General features: G+C 40.1%; 2 protein-coding genes across 6 annotated transcripts; one reads left to right on the top strand and one right to left on the bottom strand.

Moving 5' to 3' along the window:
- On the top strand, nt 1–2,114 carry LOC107227523 (UDP-N-acetylglucosamine transferase subunit ALG14 homolog). The gene is made up of 2 exons (XM_015668700.2): nt 1–150; nt 236–2,114. The coding sequence occupies exon 2, from the start codon at nt 356–358 to the stop codon at nt 986–988; it is 633 nt and encodes a 210-aa protein (XP_015524186.1). The 5' UTR covers nt 1–150; nt 236–355; the 3' UTR covers nt 989–2,114.
- A 94-nt stretch (nt 2,115–2,208) lies between these two features.
- LOC107227524 (ribosomal protein S6 kinase 2 beta) lies at nt 2,209–15,538 on the bottom strand. 5 transcript variants are annotated; one of them, XM_046742235.1, is made up of 14 exons: nt 15,076–15,538; nt 14,738–14,822; nt 14,320–14,625; nt 12,992–13,073; nt 10,509–10,669; nt 10,040–10,146; nt 9,360–9,537; nt 8,424–8,589; nt 7,378–7,533; nt 6,979–7,280; nt 3,728–3,976; nt 2,925–3,163; nt 2,579–2,840; nt 2,209–2,504 (listed from the first exon to the last, which is right to left on the bottom strand). In XM_046742235.1, the coding sequence occupies exons 3-14, from the start codon at nt 14,473–14,475 to the stop codon at nt 2,355–2,357; spliced, it is 2,208 nt and encodes a 735-aa protein (XP_046598191.1). In that variant the 5' UTR covers nt 14,476–14,625; nt 14,738–14,822; nt 15,076–15,538; the 3' UTR covers nt 2,209–2,354. The 5 variants fall into 5 exon arrangements, with proteins under 5 accessions (XP_046598191.1, XP_015524188.1, XP_046598192.1 ...); XM_015668702.2 differs by lacking the exon at nt 14,738–14,822 and having other exon boundaries at nt 14,320–14,511; XM_046742236.1 differs by lacking the exons at nt 14,738–14,822; nt 15,076–15,538 and adding an exon at nt 13,181–13,376 and having other exon boundaries at nt 14,320–14,454.
- Nucleotides 15,539–16,037: the final 499 nt, after the last annotated feature.

Genomic DNA, 16,037 nt, shown 5'->3' with positions numbered 1-16,037 from the left:
TGGAAGTGGACTCAAGAAGTGAGTCACCCCCACCACCAGAGTTCCCAGACCTGTATGTAAGACCGTGATATAAAGTCTACCGAATTATTATAAATTGACAATTTGTACTATTACGAGTAATTCCTGATTGATTAAACTTCTGCGACGCAAGTGTGTAACGAATAATCTATGAATGTATATTGATCCACACAGTAATTTCATATTAATTTCATACGTACAATTTTTGTATTTCTAGACTAGCTTGTATCTCCTGGATGTGTCCAGCGTCTCTACTTGCGATGAGGTAAATTAGATTGCAGAGTATACAAACAATTACGTACCCTTGTCTGCATCGTCTGACAACGCACAGGGTGTAATGAATTTAGCCCATATACTCGGAGCTTCGTGTCTATTTATGATCGCGTTGCTGTTGAGAATGTTATATCTCATCTTTGAGCAGAATAGACACATACCGAAATTAAATTCACGACGGCATCCTGTCCGGACAATGATAGTGTTAGGATCTGGTGGCCACACCACGGAAATTCTACGTATCATAAGTACTATGAGATCGAAATGTTATTCTCCAAGAATTTATGTTCGGGCTAGTACGGATACCATCAGCGAGGCAAAAGTCAGGAATATCGAGGGAAATGTAATCGATTATAAAGTGTTTGACATCCGCCGTAGCCGGGAAGTCCACCAGTCTTACTCAGCTTCTGTTGCCACTACGATACTTGCTATTTTCGACTCTATCCCCCTAGTATGGACTCAGAAACCTGATTTAATTTTATGCAACGGACCAGGAACTTGTGTACCACTGTGCATTGTAGTCTTTATTTTGAAGTTGATGTTTCTTACAAATGCACGAGTAATATTCATTGAGAGTTTCTGTCGAGTCAAGACACTGTCTTTGAGTGGAAAGATATTGTACTACCTAGCCGACTTTGTCATAGTGAGGTGGCCGTATTTGAATACCTACCTGTATCGCCGTACCGTTTGTTTGTAATTAAATTAACCTGCCCTGTCGACGATAACATTACTTCCATATTCCATATCCCATAATTCTGACCCATTAGAACCGCTTGGCTGTTGGCAAAAGATTTATTATCTGAGACTGTTGAATCATTCTAAAGTAAACAGCCTGCTTTGTTGTGAGATAAAAGTTCACTTGACACAGATCTGTACAAAATCATGGGTTACTGTAAATTCGACAAAGTATAGGTGTATTCATCAGTTTTTCTCTTCACACAGTTAACTTTATGTTCACCTTTTTTCATGATGCAACTCTTCTGTTCATTCTTCTTTGTAGGAATATTCTATCTTTATAAATGGATACGAGATTCCAAGGGCTTTGCAATGATTTTTGCCCAAGTTTGAACTCGCACTCACGGGGAGAGAGAGAGATGGTAAAATACAATTTATCCTGAGCCACAACCGATTCTAATCAACTTCTTGTTCCTCGCGATGCAGTAAATGTTCTTACACTACATCGATTTCATACCATTTCGAGCGATGATGCATGTGTAATAATCTTGTTGGGCGCATAGGTAATGGAAGAGGTAGATGGTAACCCGTTTGCTTCTGCCGTAACCTGAATAGGTTGTGGGACAAGCAGAGAGTATAAGTACATATACTTAAGGGGGTGCCCTGGTCAATTTCAACGTTAGTGTATACATCTCCAAATGTCGAAATCCACGCGTTTTAAACGCGAAAATGGGCTTAACAGACCCAATCTGTACGCAATTTTGGCCAAAAACACTCCAATGCATTTTTATTTGACGCAAAAATAAAGAAATCGCATAAATTATACAAATTTACTATTGCGATTTCGTAGAATCCGTACCATTTCTCTATTTCTACGTCAAATAAAACAAAATGTATTGGAATGTTTTCTGATCGGATGTTACACACCGACCCTATGAAACCACCGGGAGAACGGGCAGCACCCGGAATAATGAGCATGGCGTCACGAGCGGCAGTGGAAACTCGCGGAAGAAAGGGGGGGCAAATGTAGGTACGGCTGTATGGATTTCGGCATCAGTTGGAAAATAGCGAATACAATGTGCAGATGTATCTTAGGAGTTGTATAAGAATTTCGATGTTGAATAAAATAATTTGTGTTACACCTCTCATCGTTAGTACCATTAATTTTAACAGACCTGAGCCGTTTGAGGTTCCTTTTTACCATATAACCCACCCACATGTGCCAAGAAATGAAGCTTCTGCTAGTTTTCAATTGTTTCATTTTAGATAGTAAGAATTTATTTCGTCGATATTTTGCAGAGTTTACATTTCATGAACGTGGTTTTATCTCAAATTACTGAATTACCTCTGCTAAAAATATATGTATTATATTCGATACTTGTTCAATATCATTTATGCATGTTAGTATTGGAAATACCGACGTGCATCATCGGTTTAGTCTGGGTTCGACGGCGTGCAAGTTCGGATAGTACAATGGGGCCGATGTGCGGTGATCGGGGACTACTGGATATAGCTTTGTAGGTTGCTGCGACAGCGCTCTAAAACACCAACAGTTTCGTTAATTACGTCTGACAAGATACGCGTGCCAACACATTTGCAGGGGAATACCAACCTTCAATGTACGAAGGTCCCTAGTTACCGGAGGTAGGACCTTGTGAGGAAGCCTGTGTCGATTTGCTATCCAGGGATACTGCAAGATTCCCGATGCGGTAGGCCGCTTGGCTGGATCCAAGTGTAACATTCTTCGGACCAGTTCTTTCGCCTCGCTTGAAACCACAGTCCATGCTCCTGTTTCAACATCCACCAGCCCTGGCCCTATCCGATCAAGTATTTCCGTGGCACTATCCCCGGAACTATTCGCAAATGGAGTACACCTGGTACAGCAAAGTAATGACTTTGTTTAATTGAACAAAAAATTCGGTACAAGAGTATCGGAACATACTGTTATTACCACTTACCCAGACAGCATGATGTAAAGAAGGACGCCGAGTGACCATATGTCGCAAGCGGCGTCATAGCCCTGCCGCTTCAGCACTTCAGGGGCAACGAAATTCGCAGTGTAGCAAGGCGTCATTAATAGACCATTTTCTGCACGTAATTGCTTAGCAAAACCCAGGTCGCATATACAAAGAGATGTCGGATCACTGCCTTCCTTCGCGTACAGTATGTTTGACGGTTTCAAATCCCGATGGACCACCTATGATTAAAGTGAATCATATTAGACCCGGCTATCGTTTATGTGAGAGCTGCACGCTAACCGTTTATGAATATGTATGGTATTGGCCGTCAATGCGTTTACCTATTTTCTACAGGTTTCTCGTGAGCCTTGGATAGAAATAAAGTTGTAACACGGTCTGACAAAGATCCATTTGGATAAAAACAAGTTGACTCTGCTGGTTACATCGAGATCAATAATGTTCGGCATGTTGATTTTCGGTTAGTAACAGTCATTATTTGTTAACTTTGCATTTGAGATATTTTACAAACCGATTCATGTGGGAAAAACACTAACGACGTGTACACAAGCGTATGGAACCCTGCACGATTCAGGTAAGATTCCGTATTTCTATGCTCTACTTTAAACTGAGATTCCTCAGCCGAGAATGCTTATTCACGACATTATCTCCTCTTTGTAATATCGATATTATTTGTTATATATGAACGCAAGAGGATCGATCTTATCAATTCTAGAGCCACAGTCGATTCGTCGATATCTGTCGTTTCTTTTTCGTAAGAGCGTAGGCCAATAATTTGGACGTACCCCATTCTCGTGAAGATAGTGTACCACATCGGCAATTGTATGCGTTACTTCGGCAGCTTCCCGTTCGGTGAGGTTACGCCGTTCGAGGATGCGATCGAGTAACTCGCCTCCCCGCAGTAACTCAAGTACAAGATATACGCGTCCTTCGTCTTCGTGTACCGATCGCAAAGACACAATGTGAGGATGCCTTCCATACCGTAGTAGTATCTCGACCTCTTCGGAGGGATCCCGCTTCGACTTGTCAATCACCTACCGTTATCGCAACAGGCGGCAAACAAGCACGCGTGCGCAAAAACAGAAATTAAGATTTATAATGCAAACAAAGCACAGTAGATGGAAAGTGTAGATGATAGAGACGTCTGAATTCAGACGAATGTTAGTGAACTTGGCACGTGAATGATTTTGTTGGATAAAGAACACAGGGCCTGTAATTTTTTCAGAGGTTTCTTAAATGCCCATGAACATATCCTGAAGTTTACCAGAGCACTAAGGGTCCGGATTTTTACGACAAATGTTTTGGAAAATTGTAAACGATGGAATTTAACGTTGTTTTTTGATGTTATGTTGGTTTTAAAGAAAAATGCAGGTTTCTACAAAATTTGTCCGTCACGTTGCCCTCTATGATCCATAACTCAGTCGCATGCACGAATTATGTATCATTGCGTGTTTGTTTATAAATTAATGGTAAACTCGGGTAACGATCATTTTGTTTATCACTATTAATTCGATGAATTTTTAAAGCCATGTTGCGAAACTGCCTCAGATTTTTGGTCCAGAGTTGATCCAGCTACGTCAGATAGTCTGGCAGTGATAAGTAAGCTAGCGTGTTTACGATACGTGACTTATGTACGCTGACTAATGTTACAGAGGGTAATACGACAGACAAATTCTACAGACCCCTGCATTTTTCTCTGAAACAAACAGAAAAATAATACCTCAAATTACAGCTATTACGATTTTGCAAAACTTTTTGATGCAAAAATCCCAACTAACGTTTTCTGGCAAACTTCAGGATATGTTCCTGTGAATCTGGTGAACCTCTGAAAAAATTCCCGACCCTCTGTTCTTCGCTGAACGAAGTTGCGAATGCGTACATTCCAACCGAACTATACAAGTAAGGTGAGAGTTGAGATTGCCAAAATTATTGAGTGAGTTGGTAGATAAACATGACAACACGGCGAAAGTATCTACCATCGCCGCGAAAACCTTAGCCCGTCAGCTTTCGAAAGAGATATCACCACAAAAAAAAAAATTTGAAATTTGTAAATGCAACGCAGTGAAACACTCTATGAACCTTGCGTCAGACGCATTTAACACGACATACATCTAGAAGATTCGTCTATGATTTACGTGGCACGTTAAATTGCCCTTTTATAAATATGACGAGCTTCAGGTGGCATGAACGAGGTCAAAAACTGCCCCCAAAGACTTACTTGTGGGATTCGCAAGGCTATGAAGATGCCGCACTTAATCGCTAATCCAAGTCGAAGTCCATCCAGCTTGGTCATGTTCAACTTCTACCCAAGTACTCGCACATCGATTATAACTCCATCGTGTTAAAAATCGGTTGGTGCATCTTTTAATTACTTCAATGTATTGTACTGCGATCTGGCAGCTCAAAAGGACAGAGAAAAAGAAAAGGTACATTTTTTAACTTGATAAGGGAATTCTACAGGTAAGTATCTGGGGACAGTTTTTGACCTCATTCGTGTATGTTGCGCTCTTGGGTTGCAAAAATAATTTCAATTCCACAAACTATCGGGTCACTGATCTATTTTTCCACCTCAATCAAGACGTTTACAGTCCAACTTACTGTCACCGTATCATATTGAAATTAGTTTGATTCAATCTAGCATCACTGTCACGATTTTTAGCGGGTTTCCATAATCACATAGTTTTGGGGCACATTTTGTGGAACGCAATATGCGAGAGCCGGGTTCGCTAACATCTGTTCACGAGGTCTGTGTCGGCTACTCAGTTAGATGAGGGTATGTTTAAGAAAAATCGCGGTAAAGTCCTAAGATGTAAATTCGGTGGCCTATCTGCCGGCAAAGCATGGATATAGCCTTCATGGAAGATTCCCAGTACAAACCACATCGCAGCCAAATCACTGACACTGACAGAATTTGGTCTTGCCGACACGTCATCTGCAGATTTCGATGACTCTGATACTTCCAAAGGCCTACATGTATCGTTGATAAAACCCATCTCATTACAAAGGCTACGCTGATGAGATCGAAGCATTTTAAAGAAATGTACTACGAATACTTGCCTTTCATAACAGGCAATTCTTACAGTGAGAAAGTCATTGTCCACCAGAGATGGAAACCTGTTCTTCATACATGTATAGTCTTGTCTCGTGTGTATAACAACGCTGTTCTTGGGTTCAACATAATACCAAGCCTGATTTATTCTAGAGATTCTAGAAATGTTGCAGCGCTGTACGAAGATTACACACCTTACCTTAACATCTATCCACCACTCCGATTTGGCAACACACTAGTAAAACTGACTTGAAATATCATTTTCCAATCTACAGAGTTTCTCAATGATGGTAAAAAATATCAACAAATGTTGAGAGAATTTTGCCTCCAATATTGATACTACGATTGTGAATTAAATTTTGTAGGAAACAAAATTGCATTATTGTCCAAAGTTGTCGTGAAAAATTTTGTTACCGGGAAAAGTTCAAATAGTGCGGCGAACTGAAAACTTTTAAGAAAATTGTAATAAGATAGATGTTTAATTGGCAAATCACAATTTATCACATAAGCTATCGGGACGTTCGCAAGGACCATCAAGAGCTGGATACTGGATGCGATATATGATTGCTGGCAATACAAGAAGGTAACAAAATTCCAGATACTCTTTGACAAATAATGATCATAACAATACCGGATGTGGCTCGCTCTTTCCATCGAGATCAATCGATTAGAATTACCTGTTTTATGAATTCCTGTATTGATCTGCCAACAAATGGAAACGGGGCTAAAGACGGTTAGGTATTGCAAAGGACAATGTGTGAAATGTACTTTCAGAAACTTGTGATACAAATTCAAATGACAAATCACACGAACGTACCGCAACCGACACATTCGACGCAAGGTATCTCGAACCATCCTATTGCCTTTTATCTGAAATCTGGCCGTTGATTTCCAAGCTATCCTCCTCAAAAAGCTGCGGGTTGGATTTCTCGCGGCGAAAGTAAATACCGTAACCGTTCGATCCCTGCGCAACTCATAATGGCTCACCTTTACAGCATACTCGACTCGCGTACCCCTGTGCACGGCGCGATAAACAATACTGTAGCTACCCCTACCGATAGCTTCTTTCAAATCGTATTCGTCGGTGATGGCAGCTCGATTTATGTGGCCAGGTAAAGCGTTGCATTGCGATTCACTGGTACCGACCACTGTCAATGGCGGTGGAGACATTGACACTGTTGGGGTCGTCGGCGACGTTTTTGTACGTTCGTCTAGTAAGCATGGAGCGACAAAGCTAAACCCTCGAAACAGCTCATGAGCATTAGCGCTGGGCGGAACTCCTGGTGAATCTAGATAAAATGAAAAAACGAGTTGTATCAATGTTGCACTGTAGAGTATGTACGCATCGCACGGCACGCTCATATGCAATTATCGTTCAGCGCTCACCTTTTGGGGTTTTGCATGTAAATTCACTATCGAAATAAAATGCCTCGTCTTCTCTACTGACAGCAGGCTTGAAAGGTGGTTTCACTTTCTTTTCGAACAACGCCCCCCAATCTATCGATGCAAAGAACATGTGACTCTTGATCTCCTCGACGCCACCTTGAACATTACACGTGGTTCGTATAAAGATACTTACTCGGCAGATCGAACTAGATGTCACAGTTAAGGCTGTTGAAGGGGTCCTCGCAGTGGGGATAATATTCGCACATACACATGTACACACCTAAAGAGTATTTTTTGCTCCCTAAATTTTCAGAATACAGACCGATATACAACTAAGGCTTGCAATCCAACTATTCTGAATTTGGTATGGCTGTGGGTGTATTATTGCTCAACGCCTGTAGTGCCCAAAATCAGTATACCCACAGAACGTGATTCCACTAGTTTCAAGCCTACGTTCGTTGTATCAGTGTGTGCATCCGTGCGCTAGTTGTTCTGAGGCAATTATATTGACATTTTATTTCAACTTCAGGCACATGTTTAGCTAACTACGCCTATTTCAACCGTAACAATTGTATTCAAGGTACCGTCGATCCATACAATAAATCATCCAAAATTTAAGGGGCAAAGATCACTTGTAAGTGAATATATGCGTATGTGCAAGCACCGCCATCATTGTTACCCCGTCAACAGCCTCAGTCTTCCGAATGGCATTCAACAGACGTTTGGTATTTCCCCACTCACAGAGGGCAACAAGAGTATGAAATTCCACTTGACTTTACCAGTAAGTCAAGATTTACACAGACATGGTGTTCGTTTGGATGACTGAAAACAATGAGTTGCGTGGTTATGAAATGCAAGACCCAATGAAGGTTTTAGTATTTCGTAAGGTAAAAATATCACAAAGCTGTGTATTACAGTTTTGTGGGGATCAATGTGCTGCGATTAATGTTGTTTCAGTCCAAGGGAAGACATAGAACAGGACACGTCAGTGAATCAACTGAGGTATGCTTTTGGAATGCACCTTGAAAGATGCCGAATCAACTTACCGGATCCAAGCCTGTTCGCAGGGTTTCTTTTAAATAAAACACGAAGCAGAGCTTGGGCTTCCGTTGATATGTAATGTGGCATTCCCAATTTTGCTTTCAATATTTGTGTCATTGTTTCCTTACGGTTGGCTCCTTGAAAAGGAAGGGCACCGGTAAGCATCTCGAACTGCAAAAATTATGGTATACAGATGTGCTTGATTTTATGGTACGTAGGTAGCGACATTGTAGTTTTACTGCAATGTTTGTAGGATAGAATCGTCTACAATAGAATCGAGTTGGTTCACTCGGATACATTACTCTAACACAATATAGCATTGGAAAGTAATGGCTGTCCTTACTCTGTGATTCCTAGTATAATATACAGAGTCCCTGACGTTAAAGTGGCAAAGAGACGTCTATGTGTATAACAGCCATATCTAATCCGGCCTATAAAAACCAAATAGTTGGGTGTCTGCCTGGGAAAGCATAACGAGATTCTATCCCGGATTCACTGATGCAATTCAATTTTGAATGTCTTGATTTTGTTCATTACTACGGACGAAAAAATTATTTACGGTATGGAAGTACAGATTTTAATGATTGAAAATTTTTGTCACGGTTGGACAATTTTTTTCTGCTAGGGAAGAATTTATTGATAAAACTCACAATGAAAATGAAAATTTTGTTCTCTTATTACAATTGTCTCTACTATCCTACTCTGGCACGATGACTCTGTTTGCAGCAATACTTAGTCTGGCGTGTGTTCAACCTTTCGTTAACCTTGCCGACGAGCGAATATTTTCTGTTCATAGAGTTCGTCATGCGAACGGTGCATCGAGCGTTATAAGAATTCTTAAAGAACTGTATTATGTGCGATTGGCTTTATATGAGCAGCCCGTCGTTTGCCAGGATCCACCAAGGTCTAACTGATGTAGGATTATGTTGGTAGAAACCTACCATTAAAACGCCAAAACTCCACCAGTCCGCAGCAAACGAATGCCCCTTACGATTTACAACTTCCGGGGCCATGTACTCGACTGTCCCGCAAAAGGAATAAGTCTTGGTGTCATCGAGGGGCTGCTTGCTCAATCCAAAATCCGTCAAGGAGATGTGTCCATCGGCGTCCAGTAATATGCTTCATAATTTGAACATGATGTATTAGACTTTTGTCAATACTGCCATGTTTAATAAATAGAGCAAAGCATTGGGTACCCGTATTGATCAAGGAACTCAATCAAAAACACGCATACAATACACAGAATGAAGAATTTACGTACTATAGAGAAAGTCACTAATGTGATGTTAACGATTTTTGCCGGTACGCTGTGCACCATAGGTTAATGAGTATGGATTATTTCAAATCATTAACAATTTGCAAATATCCGGAGTTATTTCATGTGAAGACAACAGGGTGCTGTTGTATAAAAAAAATAAAGTGCTCCGACTTCAGATCAAAACGGGGTGCCAAGTGTCACGGCTGTGCTGGAGTACCGGTAGAGCGGCAGATTCACAACCGCTGTCGTGGTGAGTTATGCAAGCGATCGAGACTAACGATGACTATGCAACCCCCTCTATAGAGTTCCGTATCAGGCCTTTGCTCAACATAATCCAGTGTAGTATGCAGATAATGTACTAACTTTTCTGGCTTAAGATCCCTGTAGATAATGCCGAGACTGTGAATATGGCCTAGCGCAAGGGCAAGTTCGGCTAAATAGAACTTCACATCTTCTTCTGTGAACATCACCTGGAATCAGGATTGGAATTATGGTATTCTGTAAGGATATTTGTGCCAGAATTTGCAGGATTATTATAGCGAAGATAGCACATTCTTAGTGTTCTAAGCCGTGTTTGATGACAGTTTAGATTTCGATTGGTCTACAAGCTTCATATCGGCCAATTGAAAAATAAACATTCACTCGACAGATCTCTCAGAATATAGATTGTAAAACCGTTTCAGTGTCGATTGACAAAACGGTGTGACTTTATGTCCGCCATGTTCCGCTCATCCTACGAAGACCATGAAACTCTATTTGTTGACGCTGTGTACAATTTATATTTCACACAGGGTATAGATCGTAATTCCATATTTCGTCTGTGTAATCGTACCTCTTTAGACAATCTGGTGAATAGATCACCGCCGCGCAGAAAATCCAGAATAAGATAGAGTTTCCCTTCGGTTTGGAAGGCATAATGTAACCTCACTATGAAAGGATGTTCGACGTCTACAAGAATGTTTCGTTCCATTTTGGTCCTTACCCGATCACGAACTGAAATGTAGCCAAGACTCCAGAATATTATATGGTACATAATAGTATGTTTCAAATAGCACGGTTTGTCATGGTTTTTTTTTTTGTGCTCTACCTGAACACAGGTTAGACCGTTACTGTCGCAAGTACTGGTGTTTCGAATTAAATGCTGAAGTATCATGCCAATAGCTGCTCGTCATCCTGACGAAGAATCTACCGCAATTTTTTGCGCTAAGCTAGGTACGGTCCTGTTGTGTACGCCCAACAGTACAACTCGCCTCGCGATTTCATCTGCATACATCGTGAGTGAAAAATAATCTACAAATTTTTTACAGATCGTACCAGATTGTACTGTTCAGAATTTACAAAACTTTCCAATCAAGCGGAAGTTTCATGGCTTATGCTTTGCATGTATTAGATGTAATTTTTTTTTACAGTCTTCCAGAAGAGCCTGTATATAAGAGGTATGATTCAACTTGGTGTATGTCATGAATAACGGACATGAGCATGCTAAAACTTGCAACCAACGACTGGTGTAGTAAAAACCGAACGAATAACATTCTAAATTTGCATCAACTCATTGTCAATAGCGCTTGCATTTTGTATATCAGGTTCCATTCTCGATATATTAATTAATCTGGATCCCGATAGTCTGATATCAAACGCATTATTCAACATGTGTTATATATATTCAATTATTATGTCATTTTTTTACATTTGTAATATAAAATATCTGTGAAATATACAATTACAGCTGACATGTAAGGGAGAGGTGGGCAAAGTGGGCACCCTAGATAATTTTTTATAGTTTTTCAATATTGAGAAACGTTTTTTACGAACATCTAAGTTAAGGATAACAACACTCGGCAACCTTGAAGTTATGATATTCAGATCTAAATGGTATCTCGAATCAATAATTAGATCTTTTCTCTACAAGCCTCGTATATGTAGCTCCTCTCATGTTCAAAGTATTCTAAAGTAAATACGTAAATAAATTTAGTACATCTTTCAGTTTTGAAATATTTCCAAAATTCTTACAGTGTCTATTTTGCCCAATAATCCCGGATTTTTCAGGCAAGGGCGTTCCATACTCGGTATCAGTCAGGGTATCGTTTTTCAGTAAAAAATTTGATATCCATTGATTCAAACCTTGAACTGAAGCGTTAACTTCTTAGGGTACGACCCACTTTGCCCGCTCCTCCCCTACATATTACATGGCTGTTTGATTCGTGGAATAATACAAGAGAGTTGCACCAGCGTTTATGTAAGAAACCTCTAACATAGTACTATGTACATACATCCGATTCTTATACATTTTGACAAAGTAGAAACAAAAATGCACTATAAAATGCTACGGCGATAGTTGTTTAAAAAAATCTATGTGTTCCGTAACTGGTAGTATTATACAAGGAACTTTTGGATGCAAATCAAATAGATGGACGTAACGACCAGAATAAACGAGACAGTGCATGACGAGCTTACAATTAGACTATTTTAGTATACTAGACTGTGCCTAAAAAATGAGTGTTTTTTTGACGTGCTACCCCCTGAAACAATAGTCTCACCCGAAAAAAAGGATTCTTATTGAATAGGTTGAAATCAAGAGGGGCCCATCATGATTTAATACTTTTTTATTTGATTAACAGAAGAACAAATCACTTGTTGTAATCGGATTGGACTCGCTTTTTTTTTGAAGCAATTAATTGCGTTCCAAATTTGTGAGTAGGCCGAGTATACCATGTTACGTTTGCTGACTTTTTACCCGAGCAATCAATGATACTTTGCTATTAAGAAGTATACTATAATTCCTATGTATAGTATACCTGGCCTACTAATAGGTCTGAAGTTCAATTCATTGTTTGAAATCAAAGTTATTCAAATTTGATTAAAAAGTCAGCTGTTTCTGTGTTAACCAAATTAGGGAATATGTTATCGCAATGTGGCACTTGTTCTTTTCAACGTGCAGAGCTCGGATTCAATGAGGATAATTTTTTTCCCCCAAACTATGGTTTTAGGGTGTCGGGGTTGGAAACAAGATATCGATTTTTTCTTTTGGCACAATTTAATACATATGTAATACGTATGTTACGAGTATGTACAGCGACCGAAAACATTCTCGCTGGGTTTAACTATGTTTAAGCACATTCCAAACTGGAGAAAAATAACTCTATACGATTGTATGATTACGATGAGAGTACGTATAAGCTGAAGGTTGAACTTGGACGCGATAGATCAGCACATTTTACCCTCATCTGTGGAAACTGTTTTTGATTACTGTACAGACGAGACATCAGGTGAGGACTGACATTAATTTAGTTTGAGATTAGCAAAGCATTTCGATACCTTTCAGAGTGGCTTTTTTCAAAACTTTCATGGCATAGAGACTTCCACCATCCTTGCCAACAACTTTTCGTACCAAAAACACCTAAACATGAGAAATATACAAGAATTATGGTGGGCGTGTGGAAACTAATCGCGAGTGAATGCTTTACAAGAAAATGGTTATCACAAATAGATTACAGAAACGCGTACCATAACTGTGGTATTAAGCCACATCCGGTCTGCGTGAAACTATATTCTTACACGCCTGCACGGACAGCGGAAAAGATCTGTACAGTACATGAATACATTGTATGTGCTAACCGCAGGACACTCAGTGCCGAATCAAATTGGTTCTGAACCCAATCATTTTAAAGCTGGGCAATTTTTTCCATATCTTAGTATCCATCTAGAACAACATTTATGAATTTTTGAGATATCTATCTAAATCTGATTGCAACGTGTTCGACTTTTTTGAAACCATCACACCCGGCCTCCTTAATTTTGTTTCACTTCGATACAAAGTGCATCTATTCTTCCAATTAGGCTTCCCCAAATCAATCAAAATTATTAACAATAAATTAAGTGGAATTCGTGTGTTGGAAAAATCCATGGTGAACACTATATTCAAATAGCGATCAATTGTATTGATTAATTACTGACGAATCTACTTTTTACTATGTCATTCAATTGTAACGAAATATTAATCAAGTTTATATCCAGGCAATTGAGCAATAACGTTTGGACCTTGGTTGCATTTACAAAGTATAAGGTGTTTAGAGGTGTTGCAGGCAACTTACTCAATTGTTTGAAAACTTTATTCATGAATATCGAGGGGGTCCGCCTCAACAAATTTTTAATAAACTATACCCCAAAAAAAGATGGAGATAAAAATCTCGGGAAATTCATACATATTGGTTCAGATGTACACTATAATATTAAAAAAATGGCCGCGATTCTAATGACAGACGCCGTTGATAATTTGACATGAAACACCTTGTACTCATTAAGGAGGTTGGGTGTCATCGTGACTGCGGGTAATAGCGAAGACTGGTTTCGGGCACAATCGGCATTCCCTGCCAACTGTATTATGTTGAACTTTCACCCTCTCAACTAGTTATTCTCATTTTTAAGTGTAATATTTCGTCACTTGTTTCATACGAGCACATGCGTAAAAAAAATGTATATTTTCTCGCTAACCATACAGACAAACTATGTCAAACTCTAGAGGATCACGACCGAATTTGACCGATTTCTTATCACTTCAGTATTGGTACCCCACCTTAATGAGTATAGGTACGAGATTGCGATGTCAGAGTAGCACAACAAAGAGCATATCTGGCTTATCGTACCTTGCCGAAAGATCCTTGACCCAGAACCTTGAGAAGTTCAAATTGAGCAGGATACGCCTTGTCATATCCATCCCGCGACACCTCTCTGAGTTCAATCTCATGGGTTTCGGCATAACTATTACAACGCGATTCGTGTGCGTCACCCTGCAAGCTCATGGTTTCCTCAATAGCCGGCAAAATCTCGGATTGTTGCTGTAATTAGAATTTGAATCTTCTTTCAATTAGAAGCAACACAGGTTGTGTATACTGACGATGATGGGTCAGAAGTGAGTAACCAGTGATTTATCACGATGTCCAGGACCCCTACTGTCATAATAAGGTATATTAGTAAATTTTACGTGGGAACTCCATAGGATGAAAAATTAAAAAAGATTTGACAGGAAAGACACAGGGTACTCATTTTTTCACATAATATTACCCAAAGTAATGATTATGATTCATCCATTGTTGAAGTAAGTAAAAGATTCAGGTGAAGCTAGGCGCTGTTCGGTGACCAGGTTCTACTGAAACGCGAAACTTTCCGGGTCCTCATTTATTCTTTCAATTCATGAAATAAGGAGTGTATGTTAATGTATGAGCAATGTGCATTTGAATAACAACACGGGTATGTATGTGTGTGTGTACTTGGCAAATGGGATGGTTTCAATATTTTTTCGTGCAAGTGTGCACTGCCGAGATGATTATTTGAGTATTTGTTTAAATTATAAGACAACGATTCACCACACGTATGTTATCTTATGTGACATTATAATTCACCTTCTCGGGTGCCTGGAGTTCGCTCCAGGGCACTGTCACCGTAGCGAGCGGCATTATATTCAGATTGAATCACTGACGCAGAGACCGTTGTCGAGATCCTGATCTTCTGTTACCAATACGCATCATCTTGTAACGTGTACAAATACGAGCAAGGCTATTAAATGGCTAGCGCCCTGCCAGACAGCACATTGAACACTGTTGAACGCTATGAACAATTCAGAGAAGTGTTGGGTAATTCACACTGTGTGGTAATTCAGCGGGGCAGATCAGCTGCTGCTCAAGTGTGGACTTGGCGATCGACTACGGTCTTCTACACAGGCGTGGGTACTCCGTCTCTAAAGCCGTGACCTGAAAATGTAGCAGATGGCGCATGTGAAGGGAAGACTTTTATATATTCCACTTTGTTGCACACACTGCACACACCGGCCGCCGAGATTGCAGCTCTTCGTTGCACACCGGGCTCCACACCGGCAGCGCCATTAATACGGTTACGCCGCATTCTATAGCAAAGAGATAGGAGTGCCCCGTTCTTCGATATCTCTCTATATTAGGCATTTTTTGGCGAATACAGTGGTATAAACGGTCGTTGCTTCTGGTATGGGTGGAGCTTAACGCTGGTCAAGTATAATGACGTCAAACTAAAAAGCTCTGGTTCGTTATGTTCGTGATTAATGGCGCGAAATATTGAGAAGAAGACTCTAGTGCAGAGATGAATTCCAAAGTTTCATCAGTATTTAACAATTTCTTCCCCATATTCGTCGATAGACTCAACATATTCCATATCTAATTCCCGATCGTATGTTCGCTTGTATTTAAATTTCGGCTCGGAGACTGCCCTGCTTCGAGTTCAACTAGTTTCGACCACGCTACAGAGTAGGGTTTATTCTGGTTTTATACCAAAACCGCTTGCTCCGCCCCTACCGGAAAACATCAGAGTCGCGAAAACGCGTTAGGTACCTTTT

Source organism: Neodiprion lecontei, chromosome 5 (assembly GCF_021901455.1).
Source record: "Neodiprion lecontei isolate iyNeoLeco1 chromosome 5, iyNeoLeco1.1, whole genome shotgun sequence".
In the NCBI taxonomy this organism is placed as follows: domain Eukaryota; kingdom Metazoa; phylum Arthropoda; class Insecta; order Hymenoptera; family Diprionidae; genus Neodiprion; species Neodiprion lecontei.
The sequence above is the reverse complement of the archived record's forward strand: the minus strand, read 5'-3'. Positions and strand labels throughout refer to the sequence as shown.

What these genes read in the sequence shown, in the direction of transcription:
- LOC107227523 (XM_015668700.2), top strand. Translation starts at nt 356, where the DNA reads ATGAATTTAGCCCATATACTCGGAGCTTCGTGTCTATTTATGATCGCG.
- LOC107227524 (XM_015668702.2), bottom strand. Translation starts at nt 15,129, where the DNA reads ATGCCGCTCGCTACGGTGACAGTGCCCTGGAGCGAACTCCAGGCACCC. An exon ending in GGAGTTTTGGCGTTTTAATG is followed by an intron (nt 8,590 to 9,359) that starts GTAGGTTTCTAC and finishes TAATTTTTGCAG; the next exon opens with TTCGAGATGCTTACCGGTGC. An exon ending in TGCGAACAGGCTTGGATCCG is followed by an intron (nt 7,534 to 8,423) that starts GTAAGTTGATTC and finishes GTAATGTTCAAG; the next exon opens with GTGGCGTCGAGGAGATCAAG.